The sequence below is a fragment of the Rhinopithecus roxellana genome, chromosome 9, assembly GCF_007565055.1.
Source record: "Rhinopithecus roxellana isolate Shanxi Qingling chromosome 9, ASM756505v1, whole genome shotgun sequence".
Classification (NCBI taxonomy): domain Eukaryota; kingdom Metazoa; phylum Chordata; class Mammalia; order Primates; family Cercopithecidae; genus Rhinopithecus; species Rhinopithecus roxellana.
This window is the reverse complement of record NC_044557.1, coordinates 111,258,712-111,277,962: the sequence shown is the minus strand read 5'-3', so window position 1 is coordinate 111,277,962 and position 19,251 is coordinate 111,258,712. Positions and strand designations below refer to the sequence as shown.

The following is a 19,251-nucleotide window of genomic DNA, read 5'->3' as shown; positions in this document are numbered from 1 at the left end:
GATTTTTAGTTATGGTATAAGAAAAGGATTCAATTTCATAATTTTGCATGTGGATATCCAGTTTTCCCAGCACTATTTATTGAAGAGACTATCCTTTCCCCAGTGTGTCTTTTTGGTGCCCTTGTTGAAAATTAATTGACCATATATGTTTGGATTTATTTCTGAGCTTGCGATTCTGATCCACTGGTGTAGGTGTCTGCTTTTATGCCATTATACTGTTTCAATTACTATATCTTTGTAATATAACTTTAAATCAGGTAGTATGATGTCTTTTTTTTCTCAGAATTCCTTTGACTATTTGGGATATTTTGTGGTTCCCTACAAATTGTATGATTTTTTTCTTATTTCCGTAAATACTGTAATTGGGGTTTTTATAAGGATTGCATTGAATCTACATATTGCTTTAGGTAGTATGAACATTTTAACAATAGTCTTCTAATTCATGAGCATGGAATATTCATTTATTTGCATTTCCTTCTATTTCCTTCATCAATGTTTTACAGCCTTCGGTGTACAGGTCTTTCACCTCCTTAGTAAAATTTATTCCCAAGTATTACTTATGTTATAAATGGAATGGTGTTCTTGATTTCATTTTTGACTAGGTTATTTTGTGGATAGAAATGTCACAGATTGTGTCTGTTGATTTTATATCCTGCAACTTTCTTGAATTTATTTATTGGTGTTAACAGGCTTTCAGTGGAATCATTAGGGTTTTCTATAGGTAGAATCATTTCATCTGCAAATAGAGATAATTTTAGTTCTTCCTTTCTAAGTTGAACGTTTGTTTCCTTTTCTTTTCTAAATGCTCTTGATAGTGCTTCTGGTACATGTTTAATAGAAGTGGTAAAAGTAGGCATCCTTGCCTGGTACCAGAAGAATGGCTTTCTATTTCTCCTTTCTGATTGATTATGATGTTATCAGTGGCTTTTCATAAATGGCTTTTAATTTAAAAAATAAAGAGAAAGAAGAGTGGGCAGGTAAACCTTATTGCTTGGGCTGAGACATATTTTAGAGTTTCACATCATTCCAGCTTCAAATAAAATAATGCAAAAGTGTTCTTAAATATTCATTATGCTTTAATCATCAACAACTGCATTGTACACTATCAACATTTGTGTGGTTGCTGAAAGTCTATGATTATGTGCACTTAACCACACCTTTCTTATCAAAACTCGAATTCCAACTAAGCCAAGGACAAAAGTTACATATTAAACGAATTTCAGAAGAAGACCCACATATTTGAGTGAGCACTTATTTCCATGAAGAAAGAAGAATATAAGAATGACAAAATCTCTGAAATGTAACTGGCATGTAAAAAAGTTTTCTGATTATAAACTATCAACTTTGATTTAGTTTTGGGAAACTAGCTGCTATAGAATGTTTACAAATATCCTAAATCAAGAGGATTTGTAAGACTGTGCGTTAATAAAATAAGGCATATTTGACTGCTAAAATATATTAATAAATAAATAAATAAATGGCCTTTATGATGTTGAGGAACTTTTCTTCTATGTCTAAACTCTCAAATCAAGAACCACTAACTACACACCATTATTTAACTGCCTAAACTTTTAATCAAGAAAGCATGTTGAACTTCGTTTAATGCCTTTTCACCAATTGATATGATCATGCATTTTTTGTCTTTCAGTCTGTTGATATGATTGATATATTACATTGATCAAGTTGTGTATGTTAAGTCAGTATGCCAAGAATAAATCCAATTTGATTATGATGTATAATCTTTTGGATGTGTTGTTGAATTTGATTTGCTAATATTTTATTGAAAATTTTTACCTCAATGTTTGTCAGAATTATTGGCCTGTAGTTTTCCTTTCTTTGGTGTCTATGTCTTGGCTTAGGTATAAAGGTAATGCTGGGCTTGTAAAAAGTGTTAAGAAGTACAGCTTCCATCTCTATTTTTTTGAAAATTTTAAAAATTATTGGTGATAATTCTTCTTTGAATGTCTGATACTTTTCAGCTCTAGAGTCATCTAGTCCTAGGTTTTCCTTGTTGAAAGGTTTTTAATTACTATGTCAATCTCTTTGTTATTACTCTGTTCAGGCTTTCTACTTCTTTCTGATTCAACCCTTATAGGTTGTATTTTTCTAGGAATTCATCTATTTTCTCTAGGCTATCAAATTTATTGACAAATAATTTTTCATGTTAGTCCTTTAAGATCTTTTTATTTCTGAGACATCTTTTGTAAAATCTCCACTTTCATTTCTGATTTGATATATTTGAGTTTTCTCTCTCTTTCTCTTAGTCTACCTAAGAGTTTGTCTATTTTGTTACCGTTTGCATGGAATATGTTCTTCCTTCTTTTTCTTTCAGCCAATGTATGTCTTTAAAGCTTAAAAGTGTCTCTTGGAGGCAGCATATAGTTAGATCTTCTTTTTTCAGCCATTCAGGCACTCTTTATCTTTTGATTGGAAAAATTAATCCATTTATATTCCTAGTAATTATTTATAGGAAAGGATCCACTACTGCCATTTTGTTTTATAGGTTTATGTTTTTTTTATTGCTTCCTCCCTTGTTTATCTTTGTGATTTGGTCATTTTTCTGTAGTGCTGCATTTTTATTCTTTTCTCTTTATCATTTGTATCTGCTATAGTTCTTTTTTTTTTTTTTGTATTTACCATGAGGTTTACATAAAACATCTTATAGTTGTAATGGAGTATCTCATACCAATAAAAACTTCAGTCATGTATAAAAACTCTAGACTTTTATCTTCCCCCTGATAATTTATACTTTTAATGTCATAATATACATATATATTTCTTAATAAATTATTATGGGTATCATTATTTTTGACTCATTTGGTTTTTAAGTTTCATACTAGAGATATATGTGATCTACAGAGCACTTAAAAGTATTGGCGTATTCTGGGTTTGACTACATATTTACCTTTACCACTGAAGTTGCTGGTAGAATTTAAACCTACAGAAAATTAAACTGACTAGAAATTTTATTTAGACCAATTATGCCCTGTGCTCACAGACTCTGAGAACATTTAAAAGAAATGATTGGATTTGAAATAAATATTGGAAATAAAAGTAGTAACAACAAGGAAATAAAACTAATGTCAACAAAGATATTTTGATATGTGCTCTACAGACTAAAACACAACACTATATTCATTTTTCTCCTATGACTAGAAGCAGAATTCCACACATAAAATAATATTCTAAGTTCCTATAGCCAAATTCTATGTCTATCTTGCTTATTTCTATCTCTCCAGCACCTGTGACAGCACTTTAAGAGAGATTTGTTGAATGAATTTATGATGACAGGAGGATGTTTTATTTCAAAATAATAATAATCACTTCGTAGCTTTTTGGCTAAAATCAAGAGCAAATTAATAATAATACTTTATATCTTTGTGGTTTATTATAGGCTACAAGGAATACTGTGACAGGTTCCTGCTTCTAGGGGGCAGTTACATTTTACACTTAGTTTTTAACCTTTGAACATTGCTGTAAATAGTAGTTGATTCCAGCCAAGTGTGGTGGCTCACGCCTGTAATCCCAGCACTCTGGGAGGCTGAGACAGGTGGATCACCTGAGGTCGGGAATTTGAGACCAGCCTGACCAACATGGTGAAACCCCATCTCTACTAAAAATTAGCCAGGCATGGTGGCACATGCCTGTAATCCCAGCTACTCAGGAGGCTGAGGCAGGAGAATCACTCGAACCCAGGAGGTGGAGGTTGCAGTGAGCTGAGATCACACCATTGCACTCCAGCCTGAGCTACAAGAGTGAAACTCCATCTCAAAAAAAAAAAAAAAAGAAAAAAGTTGATTCCTAACTATTTGTTAAATGAATCATTAATGTCTAGCAATATTTAAGGATTAGTGTCTCTATAACTTACTAATTTCGACAATGACTATAGTTTCAGTAAATTGCGCTGCTAATTCTGGAAACCAAGGCAGAATACATGAGAGCATTTCAAATAAAAATAAAGTTGCACATACTACTAGTCTGGTGGCAGGTCGGGCAATGTTCTGCTGCAAATCGTGGGCCCACAACACACCATCTGTCCCACAGGTGCTGTCATAATTCTTTTCATCGGGGTCATACTTGAAGAGTGCATGCTCCTGTCCATCCCAATGTATGGGGCTTAAAGGTTCAATAAAGTATCTTTGATTCCCCTGACTGAAGTAGCCCCTGAAAAAAACAGAGTTCTGGTTTCTTAACAAAGTATTACTGCATTAGGTTCATACAGATTTATAAGATCCAAAAGAGGACCTTTAAAATTCCTAGTCAATGTCAAAAACAATTTCAGCTCATGGCAATAAAATGCAGAAAAACTTACAGCTGAAGATACCTTGGAGATTATCTAAACTTATTTTCTATAAGGAAGTAAGACATATTAGGGAGAAGTGACTGCTGCAATGTCATGCAACCAACCATATCAGTTCTGGCACTAGAATGAATATTTCCTGACACTTGGTCCAGCATTCTTCCAATTTTAATGCTATACTTGTTTTAAAGGTACCCTTAAAATGAAAGAGACTTTAGAGTTTTATAGATAAGTGTTAAAATACTGGCTTTATAACTCATTCACTGTGACACATTGGGAAAATTTTTCAAACTCACAAGCCTCAGTTTCTCCACTTTTATTTGTCATGACACCTTCCTAATATTGTGATAGTAAAGATTGAATGTGAGAACATGTAAAGCACATGACAAATATTTTCAACTTCCTAATTTTCTCTGCTAAAACCTTGAACTAGGATTCATTCAACCAATATTCACTGAGTACCCATTATTCATTAGGCATTGGACTAAAGGTAGACAGCAAAAATAAAGATATGGTCTCTTTTCTTATGGAGTTTATGTTCAAATGAGAAAGATGGATGTGTATCAAATAATCACAGAATATATATAACTATATAGTAAGTACTTATATATAATTATAATAGATAATTGATGTGAAGAAAAAGTACAAGAGAATATAATAGACTGAATTAAGTGTACATAAAATTAGATAATGGCAAGACCTCAAGTGGTCCGCCCACCTCAGCCTCCCAAAGTGCTGGAATTATAGGCGTGAGCCACTACCCCCAGACTCCCTCCCCACTTTAAGCTCTCTCTCTCTCTAGATAAGCACTCTCTCTCTCTCTCACTCTCTTTTCTCTCTCTCTCTCTCTCACTCTCTCTCTTTTCTCCCTCTCTCTCTCTCTCTCTCATATCATTATGCTGTTAATGATATGCTATGCATCTCATATTCATGAGATGCATGAATTGAGAAGATGATATGAGAAGATGAATTATTGCAATGGTCTGCACAAGGAATCATGGTAGAGGGACTAGGATATTGCAGTAGAGACAGAATGAACAATTTCAGAAAGCGTTTAGAGGATAGAATCAACAAGACTTGGTAAGGGATTGAAATTGCAGGGCTGAGGGGCAAGCAAACCTCAAGGAATTTAGGGTTCTGAACTGGGCAAGTGATTATTTGATTATACCACTGATTAAGACAGAGAACATGGAAACTGTACCAGATTCAAGAGACAATCATTAGTTTGGTTTAAGGCACACTGAAATTGAGATTTCTTTAAGATATCCAACTGAAAATATGAAAAAGAAAATTAGATAATCAAGTCTGGACATCAGAAGAGCCACCTTACTATAGACAGATGCATAGCATATCATTAACAGACAGAAACATATGTCATAATCACAGATAAGACAATCTAGAGAGAGACAGCTTAAAGTGGGGAGGGAGTCTGGGGATGGTGGCTCACGCCTGTAATTCCAGCACTTTGGGAGGCTGAGGCAGACGGACCACTTGAGGTCAGGAGTTCAAGACCAACCTGGCCAATACGGTGAAATTCTGTCTCTACTGAAAATACAAAACTAGCCATGTGTGGTGGCGGGCATCTGTAATCCCAATTATTTGAGAGGCTGAGGCAGGAGAATTGCTTGAACCCAGGAGGCTGAGATTGCAGTGAGCTGAAATCGCACCACTATACTCCAGCCTGGTGACAGAGCAAGACTCCATCTAAATTAATAAGTAAAATAAAGTGAGGAACGAGAAGAGAGAGCAGGTCCCATTCCCTAAAGATTCTGACTCCAGAACTGGGACTCAAAATCCTGTATTTTAAAAATAAGGTAACAAAAATATCTTTGAAAGCAATTCAGATATGTAATTTACAAACCACTATCAAGAGAAGCAGTGTTTCTTCAAATTTCAACATTTTATGGCCCTTATGATTCATATGCAACTATATAAAAATTAATGATATTTGGAATTCATCTGGTTGGTTAGATATATACATAAATACCACAATCACAGGTGCATGCAAAACATTCCTGAAGTCTTACCTTAGACCCCTACATGTGCTGATGCTAGCATCAGAATCCTTTTCATTAATGATATGTCCTTGATAGTAACAATCATCCTAAAGGAAAAGGGGTTTTATAAAGAGAAGTACATGTGAATTTTAGTGCCCCTGCTAAAGCCGCATTGGAAATCTTGAAACAGGATTTTAAATACTTTAAATACTTTCAAATCATATTCTGCTGAACAACAGTAAACTCAGAGACGTTTAAAAAATAATTAAAAACTTCATATAAATTGAAATTGTTAATGTCAGTCAATGATCCCAAAATGTTTACAAGGTATTAACTGTCAGTGTTGACTAAGTAGGATGAATGTCAATAATATTTAGATGGAATAAACTTGGATATGTGAGTTTAAAACCTGAGCTCCTAAAACAACACTGGGCACTCATTTTTCCTTTTGGCTGATTTCTCATTAACTTTTTTCTAGCAAAGATCTACAAGCCTTTTTCCAAAGGATGGGCTATTCAGATTGGGTTTTTGTTTTTTCTTTCTTGATTTATCTGAAATGTTCCATCAGATTAATTGGATCAGCACATTTCTTGCCTGCATTTGGAGCAAAATGCCCTTCTTAACATTTTTTCGTGTGGGTGTTCCATGAAGGACCTTTCTAGTTTGGGACAGATGAGGTGTTGGCCCATGTTAACTCTGGTATTATTGCTACGGAGAACAATGCTTGAAGGGCTTCCCATGGAAAATGGAGCTCAGAAAAAGAGGTAACGGTGCATGACCCCTAATGGCTACACACCGTCGTCTGCTCGCTCTAAGAAAACATGGGCTATGAATAGGTGTCAAGAGAAATTGTTAAAAAAAAAAAACAATTCTGCAATTGCTATTGAGGAAACAGTCTTGGTTGAAGAGACCACAAATCTAGAGAAATGATAGAAATTGATTGAGAGCACCAGAGGTATGTAACTCTTCATGCTCATTCTACCCACCTCCTATAGGAGTCCTTAAAGGCTGGAAAAACTTACCAGAGTTGCCAAGAAATTGTTTTGCTCTTGTCAAAATATAAAGAAAAAGAAAAGTGGAAGATCAATTGGGTAAGGGCTACTGCTGAAAAAAGCATTAATGTTATAAACGCAGTTTCACTTCTATTATTTGCCTAGCAAGGACACCGCCTTTAGGGCTTTGGGTAAAACCCCTATTAAAGAATTGAAGAGACTATTATACCATAATTTGTGGGCTTGTGGTGATCTCCTTTCCAGTGGAATTGTAATATGTTTCTGTGTAGCCTGGTGCAAGGAGGTTCCTAGAGAAAGACAAACATGTTGTGGTTACTTGTGCTGATTGTTAAGTTCAGTGAACTTCTTGAGTCATTTGAGAGCAAAAGCTGATTAGTCCAGGTTTGTGCCAGGCATAAGCAGCAACAGACTCAGCACACTCTCCACATGCTGCCTTTCTCTTGCTGAGGATAATATCACAGATAAACGTACTTACTTGTTTTTTTTCAAATAAAGCACCGCAATTTTTCCATTAACTGTCATTTTATACTTTAATTCAGTTTCAAATTGTTCCTGCAAAAATATACATTTACTTGTAATTAAAAACATACACAAATATTCACTTGAATATTATACTTCTATCTGTGTAGTCATTAGCAAGCAGTATCTGCTTTTTAGTAGTGTAATAGCAAGTGCTTACCTATTCCCCTTTTAACAGATCAAACAACTCTGGCAACTAAATAAACAAATTATCTGAGAGCCTTTTATCCATCCATCCTTCCATCCATCCATCCTTGCATTTTACAAATATCGTTTGAGTGAGTGCTGTTTCTTTGCAAGATACTGCTTGGTTTTGAAAATTCGACTCTAAGCAAGAAAAATTGGTACCTACTGTCAGAGAGCTTGTAATCTTGTGAAAAGACAGACACTGACGTGAGTTATGTGCATGATGATGGATGTATATAGTAGGATGTCTAACATCTTAAGGCCAGGAAAGGAAGTAATGTTTAAGATGACACATAAATTACCCAGGTGAAGTGAGAAAGGGAAGTTATCTGATTAGAAAGAATAGCGTACACAGATGCCTAAAAATTTCTATCACATCTCATGATTTTTGCTCTCAAGGTCTTCTCAAGACTAACTGGAACGTAAACTATGAGAAACATAACAAGAATATATACTGTAATGTGAGGAAGAACCATCAATAAGCAAGCACAGTCCCAGGTATTTAGGAAGAAGAAATACTACCTTAAGTCAACCACGTAAAAGGAGAATTATTTTAAACTTGGATATTGGTATATAAGGAGAGTTGTTGAGGACTACACAGAATTCTTTTAAAGAAGATGTTTTTGGGTACTAAGTTCTGACTTTCATCTGTAAAACAGGGTTATTAGCTGTGGTTGCACTCAATATCTAAAAAGTTATTAGGAAGTGCCTGGTTACTGTCATTAAAGATATCTAAATATGGTAGACCAAAGGTGGTTGAGAAACACACATTGTTGACTGAGTTCTGTTTCTTCTGCTGTGTTGCACCTAAGGTCAAGCCTTCCTTCTCTCCCTCCCCTTCTGGCCAGTATGGTATCTGAGCTCATAGAGGGACAATGCACGTTAGAGTCATCAGATCATGAGTACTGTTCTGGGATTTAGCCCTCTCCAAAGTCAGTTGTTACAGTTCATACTGTCCTTAAATCCTCAGTTGTTGAGGTCTGCTCTGCTGTCAATAATCCCAGGCTATAAATATCCCCCAATGTGGGCCTAGATAAGTAGAGGTTGATGGACTCAGCTTATTTTCATGGATGACAGGAACTAGAAAGAGACAGGGCGTTGAAAATAAAAGTTATGCAGAGTAGTCATAACCTCTTATTGTTCAGGTTTAAGAAAAGCTAGCTAGAATGAAGCTATGAGAATGATACCAAATATGGTCTTGTACCAGAAATGGCCTTCCAGATACCTGCTTCCTGTTCAGCAATGGATTTTTAGTAGATTTAGTTACTAAAACTTTAGCTGAAGGTTGTTTTAGAAAAGAATAAATGCTTTTGGAGTGGAGTTTTGGTCAACACTGGCATAAAGATTATGGATGGAAGGAAAGATCAAGGAAGAAAGCCAGGGCCTCTATAAAAGAGAGTACACTGGGTAATATAATAGTAATACTTTTGAAAGCGAGTTCCCTTGTGGAGAGCAAGGTTTGAGGATAAGAAGTGTTGTTCTGGTTGTGTACTTTGTGGGTTCGGAAGTATGCATCAAGAGAAGTAAGGTGCACCTTGATTTGGAGAGTACTCACTAGAAGGAAATGATTTCGGTTTTACTGAGGAAGACTAGCTAGCCACAGAAACATATAGATCCAAATTTTCTCTAAAAATAATGTCATGGGTCTGATTTAGAGGGTGGATTGTGAAAGCCACAGTCCTGGATGGTCCTGGGATGGAGCAAATCTGTAAGTTCAAGGACATGTCAATGGGCACACAGGAAATATCAAGAGAAGCCCTAGAAGACACAGAGAGATTCTTAATTCTAGTAATACAACAGTTATTCAGAACTCACAGTGAATCCATGAGCTCTAAAAACCCTGCTAAATCAGCTAATGGGCCTGAAAGTGTTCTCAATCTGAGGGAAGAATTGTGCTGTAAGATATTTTATTTTATGACATGGGCCAATATCCAGGTAGTTTGGGCCTCTAAGAACATGTACAATCTGGATGCTGAATTCTATGAAGAATAGTTACTGTCTTTGGAATGTAAGTTCCCAGCATCAGGGACTTTCACAGAGTATCTGTTAAATATGTCTCTAGGGAGGTTTATGGGTAATATGCTCCAGTCATAAACATTTATTCATTTGTCCATTAGTTTACTTATTCATTTGGTCATTTATTTAACACATACTTACTTAGTCCTTATATCATTCATATAAATACAATCGTGAATATAATTATGAATAAAATATTCAAAGTTCTACCTTGTTCTTTACCCCCAGCCCCCAAAAATTTTTACAAAGAATTATTTCAGTCTAGCTGAAATATTAAGAGATGTGGCATGTGTGATCAAGTCAGAAAGATGGTGTCACACCCCTGGTATAGCTGACAGGTAAAGCCAGTGCCTCAGTTCTCTGGTTGTATAATAAAACAACAGAGGGCACAGTTGTATAATGGTAACTACAAAAGTCCTCCATCTGTTCACTGTCTTGAGAAGTGAAGCACTTAATCGAGGGTGAGACCTATGAAGCTTTTATGGGATGGGACACAGAGATCCCCTTGATCATAAGGGTGGTCAACTGCACTACGAATTGTGGATTGTTTCAAGTAGTATTTGCTAATCAAGTCTTTGCACAGGGAAGACCAATAGTCTCAACACAGAAACTTCAAAGATAACTCCCAAGAACTTGGCTTATACCTGGAAGATAGTGTTCTTACTAGTCGTAAGGTGTGCCTGAGAGACTATAGAAGAGTCTATGCCAATGGAAATCATATGTTTGTTGTGTGGCAAACAAAGATGTTACTAACTTCTTTAGTCTATATTTGTAAAACAAGTATCATATGGCAGAACCGAATAACCCCAACAGGGCAGTATTAAGATACGAGGCATGCAGCAGCATTAGAAGCCTTAGGTCGTGGATAGGACAGAATCTGGAATCATGGAGAGATTGCTAGGGTTTAGTTCTGGATGTTCACAGGGTGATATCAAAAGCCACAGGATAGGATTGCCAGATAAAATACAGGATGCCAGTTAAATGTGAATGTCAGATAAACAGAATATTTTTGTTAATACATATAAACATATAATACTTTTTAAAATACATGTGCCCCCATGACCATTGTGACATACTAATGAAATATTTGTTGTTTATTTGAAATTTAAATTTAACTGGGCATCCTATATTTCTATTTGCTAAATGTGACAATCCTGCACATGGAGGAGTTTAGAAGATGTGAGAAAGAATGGAAAGTAGAGATCAGTGACTAAGAAAAAGAGATGCAAATGCACGAGCTGGGAAAATTAGATTCATTCTGTTGGAATGCTTCTTTATAATTATATCAGAAATGTTGTGTGGAATATATATATATATATATATATATATATATATATATATATATAGAGAGAGAGAGAGAGAGAGAGAGAGAGAGAGAGAGAGAGAGAGAGAGAGAGAGACACTCACTCTGTCACCCAGGCTGGAGTGCAGTGGCATGATCTCAGCTCACTGCAACCTCTGCCTCCCGGGGTTCAAGTAATTCTCCTGCCTCAGCCTCCTGAGAAGCTGGGATTACAGGTGTGCACCACCATACCCAGCTAATTTTTTTGTGTGTATTTTCAGTAGAGTCGGGGTTTTACCTTGTTGGTCAGACTAATCTCGAACTCCTGACCTTGTGATCTGCCTGCCTTGGCCTCCCAAAGTGGTGTAGGACATATTTATACAAAAAGATTTTGACTGTTTGTCTGAAATTCAAACTTAACTGGTACTCTGTATTTCATCTGGCAACCCTATCATGTGACGTTTGATATCTTCCTGTGAACAGCTGGAATTAAACCCTAACAAAAGTTACTGCTAATGGTTTAGCCACCTGGTTATTGTGGGATAATTCAAAGGTGTCACCTGACACCTGAGATATTAAAAAGTAAACATGGGAGAGTTATATTTATTTCTGAGATGCTGTGGAAGCATTCCGTGCTTATTCCATTATATTCATCAGGCCTGATAATATATTCTCTTCTACTCTCTACAACCACAGGGAACAGGAGAGAACTTGGAAATGTAACAGATGAAACTAAAAAAATAAAAGTTTTTCCTTTTGAAGAAACATTAAAAGGTTCTAATTATTTAGGTAGTTTTTCTTCAATTATCTATGGTATTTATTTTAATAATCTTATTTCCTTTAGAGATAAAAATTAATGTGCTTTGCAAGTATTTATTTGGACCCACATGTATTTATGAAACAAGTATTTATGTTCCAGGACAAGGATTGGCACATAAGGGTGAAGGAGGAGTAGAGACATGGGATAGACATATTTAAAGGAAAAAAAAAAAACCTTTAAAACAGTTTACCTGGACAGTTTCAAACCAGAAGTGAAGGTTACACTTGCTTTCATAGAAACACATGCACACACACACACTTACGCACACACACACACACTTGTGAACACACCATCGCTACAGACACATTTCTTTTTAAAATCAGTAGCTAAACTTTATAATACTCACTGTGACTGATGCACGATTTCAGGATAGGGACGGATTCGAGTGTATAGGAATATGGCAAGTTGGCTTGACAAAGACTCTAAGAGACACTAAATGTAGAGTCCCCTAAATGGGAGGGACTCTAAATGTAGAGAGAGTATTTTAAGTAGCAAGAAATCCATTAAAGAAAGCATAGAAGTAGAAACAAGCATATTATTAAGAAAAGCAAACCAAGGCTGACAGTTTATGTCGAAAAGAAGAATTTTAAAATAAAGGTTTATTAACTGGGACATGAAGCCACAAAAACTGAAAATCAGTCATAAGAAATGGAATACGATGGTCTACACAGGGCAGCGCCATAACATAATACACAATTTATCTCTCTCTCTCTTTCTTTTTTTTTTTTTTTTTTTTTTGAGATAGAGTTGGAGGTTGGAGTGCGATGGCATGATGTCAGCTCACTGCAACCTCTGCCTCCTGGGTTCCAATGAGTCTCCTGCCTCAGCCTCCTGAGTAGTTGGAATTAGAGGTGCCCACCATCACACCTAGCTAATTTTTTGTATTTTTAGTAGAAACGGGTTTCACAACATTGTCCAGGTTGCTCGTGAACTCCTGACCTCGGGTGATCCACTGGCCTCAATCTCCCAAAGTGCTGGGATTACAGGCGTGAGCCAATGCACCGAGGCCATAGCATAATCTCGAATAGGGAGTTAAAATTTGGATCCTTCCTCGCTTTTCGTATACATTATCCCAAAATATTTGTATAAGTATTATCAAGATCATCTCTACTTTAAGACAAGAAACCTAACGTTTATGTTTGTCTAAATTTATACAGAGAGAACGGACAAAATTTACAGGTGAACACAAACTAATCCTCTGAATTCAGATCCTATATACTTGCACTATGGATCAGGAAAATGTAAGGTTCATGTAGCCATTTAACCTAGTAATGGACTAGATAAGTAATATAACCACAATAAATATCAAGCACATTATATCAACCTCATCCACCTAGTCAATCATTGCAAAAATTAATATTTTTCATCTAGTATGAGCCAGTAACTAGTCTATGGCTTTTGTTAATCAAAATATATTATTCAAAGCTCAAATTTATTTTTTCAGTTGTGAGGAAATCATTTTGCAGCTCTGATTAAAAACAGTTCACCTGTGTTTAAATTTTCCTCAAAATGTTCAGTGTAAAAAGGGTGTTTGGTGTGTGTGCATGTGTGTGCGTGTGTAAGTAAATGTTGGCTTTTCTCGGAAGCATTGTTTACTGTGAGTCAAAAACGCATGAAGAGTAGATAATTGGTATAAATTTCCACAAGGACACAATTAATCACTGGTTTAGTAGCAAAAGGTTGATAACACAGAAAATACAGGTGAACTTGTGAAATTCGAGCTGGTGGCTAACAAGAGAAGTAAAGGACCTCTTCAAGGAGAACACAAACGACTGCTTAAGGAAATCAGAAAGGATGCAAACAAATGGAAAAATATTCCATGTTCATGAATACGAAGAATCAATACTGTGAAAATAGCCATACTACCCACAGTAATTTAGAGAATCAATGCTATTCCCCTTAAACTACCATTGACAGCCTTCAGAGAATTAGAAAAAATTACTTTAAAATTCATATGGAACCACAAAAGAGCCTGTATAGCCAAGACAATCTTAAGCAAAAAGAACAAAGCTGGGAGGCATTATACTACCAGATTTCAAGGTATACTACAAGGCTACAGTAACTAAAACAGCATAGTACTGGTACAAAACAGACACACAGACCAATAGAATTGAATAGAGAGGTCAGAAATAAGACCACACATCTATAATCCTCTGATCTTTGACAAACCTTACAAAAACAAGCAATGGGAAAAAAGATTTCATATTTAATAAATGGTGCTGGGAGAACTGGCTAGCCACATGCAGAAAATTGAAACTGGACCCCTTTGTTCCACCTTATACAAAAATTAACTCAAGATAGATTAAAAACTTAAATGTAAACCCTAGAAGAAAATCTAGGCAATACCATTCACGACATAAGCACAGGTAAAAATTTCATGACAAATTGTCAAAAGCAATTGCAACAAAAGCAGACACTGACAAACAGGATCTAATAAAACTAAAGAGCTTCTATACAGCAAAAGAAATCATCATCAGAGTGAACAAACAACCTGGAGAATGAGAGAAAATTTTTACAATTTATCGATCTGAGAAAGGTAAAATATTCAGAATCTACAAGGAACTTAAATTTACAGGAAAAACAACCCTGTTAAAAAGTGGGCAAAGGACATGAACAGACACTTCTCAAAAGAAGACATTCATGCAGCTAACAAACATGAAAAAAACTCAACATTACTGATCATTAGAGAAATGCAAATCAAAACCACAATGAGATACCATCTCACGCCAGTTAGAATGGTGATTATTAAAAAGTCAAGAAAAATAGATGCTGGCAAGGCTGTGAAGAAATAGGAATGCTTTGACACTGTTGATGGGAATGGAAATTAGTTCAATCATTGTGGAAGACAGTGTGGCAATTCCTCAAAGACCTAGAACCAGCAATACCACTTGACCCAGCAATCCCATTACTGGGAATATACCCAAAGGAATATAAATCATTCTATTACAAAGATGCATGCATGCACATGTTAACTGCAGTACTATTCACAATAACAATGATGTGGAATCAACCCAAATGCGCATCAGTGAGAGACTGGATACAGAAAATGTGGTACATATACACCACGGAATACTATGCAACCATAAAAAGGAACAGGATCGTGTCCTTTGCAGGCACATGAATGGAGTTGGAAGCCATTATCCACAGCGAACTAACGCAGGAACAGAAAACCAAACACTGCATGTTCTCACTTACAATTCAGAGCTGAACAATGAGAACACATGGACACAGGGAGGGGAACAACACACTCTGAGGTGTGGTAGGGGGCGGGGTAAGGGAAAGCATCAGGAAAAATAGCTAATGCATGCTGGGCTTCATACCTAGGTGATGGGTTGATTGATGCAGCAAACCACCATGGCACACGTTTATCTGTGGAACAAACCTACACATCCTGCACATGTATACCAGAACTTAAAATAGAATTTTAAAAAAGATAAAAAGTTATTAGAAAAAAATTCAGCTGATGAGTCTCTTATTTTTAACAGTAAATGATACAGCAAACTGGTCAGTGTCTCAGGGTTACAGACTGACTCTTAGACTTCAGTGTAACAGAACCTGAGCTACCTTAATGGTCAGAAAGCCTCTATTGATGCCAGAGGCTCTCAGGAGAACATACAGACTCTCCTACATATTAAATCAATTTGGCTGCTTGGATAGGCAGCCACAAATAATACTAACACATAAAGTTGTCATTTGGAGTCAAACAGGTTTGAATCCAAGCTCTAAAACGTATAAGCTACGTGCTCCTAGGCAGGGTACTTAAATTTTCTGAGCCCCTACCTCTCCACTTAGAAATAAAATACTGTAAAAATACACTTATGTTATATGGTTGTTGAAAGGACTAAATATGAAAATATATTAAAAATCATTATATTTTTTTCCAACTTTTATTTTAGATTCAGGGGATACCTGTGCCAGTTTGTTATACGGGTAAATCGCATGTCATGGGGGTTTCGTGTACAGATTACTTTGTCAACCAGATAATAAGCATAATGCACTACAGGAAAAAAGGTGTCTGACATTTTAAAGAAACTTACAAGGCACTTGAAGAAAGTCATATTGAAGGGGAATCCAATGCATTTGGGTTCCATCTGAAGTTAGTGAAACCATTTGGTTGATAATTATTTTAGGAAATGGGGTCAAATACAGGTTCTGTTGTCATAAATTTGCTTTAGAAGAAATGCTATGGAAAATCGCATACAGTGAGGGAATATGTTCACTGAGTGTGCTGGATTTCAGAGGATTTCTGTAAACTATTATTTGTGTCCCATTTATCTGTATCTTCCTGGCTCCCAGAAGAAGACTTAAGAGTGCAGGTAATTATAACATTGTTATAATTGAATGAATCATCATGTTTTAGCTTTTCTTAGAATTAATAAATGTTTATGGAGTGAATGTTGACTGAGAATATGTTGTCTCATTTGCAGTAAGAAATGTACAAACATTAAAAAGAGTCTGTTCAGAAAAGACAGATAAATGCTATGTTAATGTGCGTGTATACATGCATTCACCTGCTGTATTTTGTTTCCTATTTCTGTTTCAATTGTCATAGTTGTGTTTAGAAGGATGGATGGATGGATGGATGGATGGATGGATGGATGGATGGATAGATAGATAGATAGATAGATAGATAGATAGATAGCATCCAATTTTCTTTGGAAGTACATAGAATAAATCATCATAAAATATTAAATTTACGGGCAGGCGTTAGCTCACGCCTGTATTCCCAGAACTTTGGGAGGCTGAGGCGGGCGAATCACAAGGTCAGGAGATCGAGACCATCCTGGCTAATAGAGTGAAACCTCATCTCAACTAAAAATATAAAAAAATTAGCCGGGCATGGTGGCGGGCCACTGTAGTCCCAGCTACTCAAGGCTGAGGCAGGAGAATGGCGTGAACCCGGGAGGCGGAGCTTGCAGTGAGCCGAGATCGCGCCACTGCACTGCAGCCTGGGCGACAGGACGAGACTCCGTCTCAAAAAAATTTAAATTTGCTCTCTTTGTTACCTTGGACAGTTTCTTTCACTTCTCAGAAACTTGATTTGTAGAATGAGGTTAATAATATAACTTTGGGTTATAGTAAAGATTTTTTAAAGGTCAAAAAGAAATACAAATATAATCATTGTTATTTAACTCCAAGGTGTAATTGCTGAAAACATCACAAATTCCACTTGACACACACAGGCACACACACACACATGCACATATATAAACACACACTTATAAATCTCATCTCTCATCATAGATATATATATACACATATATGTATACATATGTGTATATATGTATATATATGTGTATATATATACATATATATATATCTCAAATCAAGATTCTTTGATAAATCAAAAGCTGTACCTGTTGCTCTGGCTCTTTGACCTCTCTTTTACGTAGTGGATGAAGTCTTATAGGATAAACCACTTCATACTTCTTCACCCCAGGGAGTTCTTTGATAGCACTTACTGAGAAAAAAGAAAAAGACTCATCCAGGTAGAACTGAAGTAGGCTGGTCAGTAATGGCCATCCTTACTGCATTCCCAATGAACAATACCACACACAGAAGCCTGAAGTGACGAATGTCAGAGTTATTAATGGGCTGACACCAGCAGAGAGTGACAACCTCAGAAGGCTACTCTTTCCTCTTAACGTTTTACTTTAACCTATATCTTCAGATATGTCCCCAATCAAAAGTTTACAAGTGTTACTGCATTTAGAGAAAGTATTTCTTTTGGATTTTGCCACTTCTCATTATCTTTGATCCCTGCAGTGCAGGGAAATAGCAACAGTCCAGCCAAAAACAAAAAAGTGAAGACAGAAGCGAAAGTAATCCTCTGAGAAGCTAATCAGTCCCAGAAAAATTGCATTAAAGCACTGGAAACTATACAAGGTTAGAAAAAAATAACTAATGTACACAATTTTTATTCTATTTTTCTTGGATTTGAAAACAGCAATGTTTTATACTAGTGAAATAAAACTGTGTCACAGTAAGAAAAGACTCCAATACTAGGTTCATAGAATGAGCTGGCAAAAGCAATGCAGAAAAACCTTCATTTTTTGCATATAAAACATTTTAAAAATGAAAATTAGAGAAGCAGGTAATTTAAACAGAATCACTGGCCTGGAAGGACTTTTTTGAGCCTGCAAGTCATACTGAAAGAGAACTGAAAAGTGATTTGATCCAACCTGTCTGCATCTTAAATGCTCCTCTCCATGTTGTCTTTAGAAGTCTTTTTTTTTTTTGTTGTTGTTGTTGTTGTTGTTGTTGTTGTTGTTGTTGAGACAAAGTCTTACTCTGTCACCAAGCTGGAGTGCAGTGGCACAAACACAGTTCACTGCAGCCTCAACCTCCTGGGCTCAAGCCATCCTTCCACCTCAGCCTCCAGAGTAGCTGGGACTGCAGGTGTGCACCACCATGCCTGGCTATTTTTTTTTTTTTTCTATTAGAGAAGAGGTCTCGCTATGTTGCCCAGGCTGATCTTGAACTCCCAGGCTGTAGCAGTTCTCCTGGCTTGGCCTCCCAAACTGCTGGGATTATAGGCATGAGCCACAGCACCCGGCCTAGAACTCGTTTTAGAGAGAGATTCAATTTTGTCAAAGCTAACATTAGATTTTCTATTTTCTTTTTGATTTGCCCATGTGGTTTAGTCTCTGTTCTGCATGAAGTCAACAGACCTGCTCCTTAACTGCTAAAGGTGGCTACAGGTTTAACCAAAATGTAGACTTCAGTAGCAGAATGGGGCCTAACTCTACAACTTTCTAAGACTGGAACTGAAAAGGTTTTGTTCTCTTCTTTGAGTAAGGACTAGGAGGGTCTCTAAAGGTAATCCTAGTTCAGAGTACTCAAATCTTAAAGTTCTATGGTGAGATACATTTATGTTACTGTGGTTGATCTTTTAACAAACATAACGGAAGCACTTAAGTATTACTTATTGCTTACCTAGGAGGACTGTGCTCTTACTCCAGTCATTTACCACAGAGCAAAACATTGTTTAAAGTTTTCTTCAGAAACTAAAGCATACACTTTCAAAAACTAGTGTTATTATTTTTAATCATTTGAGAATGGCTTTATTTCATTTAATGACTGAAGAGTCACTTATATTTAACTTTGAAGAACAGAAA

At 36.2% G+C, this 19,251-nt stretch overlaps 1 protein-coding gene across 3 annotated transcripts in view; it reads right to left on the bottom strand.

Moving 5' to 3' along the window:
• The window catches only part of ADAM28 (ADAM metallopeptidase domain 28), a 68,365-nt gene that overhangs the window by 44,509 nt on the left and 4,605 nt on the right, over nt 1-19,251 (bottom strand). For all 3 annotated transcript variants that reach the window (XM_010364119.2, XM_030937769.1, XM_010364118.1), the window contains exons 2-6: nt 17,491-17,594; nt 7,786-7,862; nt 7,519-7,597; nt 6,328-6,404; nt 3,972-4,164 (exon numbers count right to left, since the gene is read on the bottom strand). In XM_010364119.2, the coding sequence (XP_010362421.1) occupies nt 3,972-4,164; nt 6,328-6,404; nt 7,519-7,597; nt 7,786-7,862; nt 17,491-17,594 (530 nt within the window). The remainder of the gene's footprint in view (nt 1-3,971; nt 4,165-6,327; nt 6,405-7,518; nt 7,598-7,785; nt 7,863-17,490; nt 17,595-19,251) is intronic.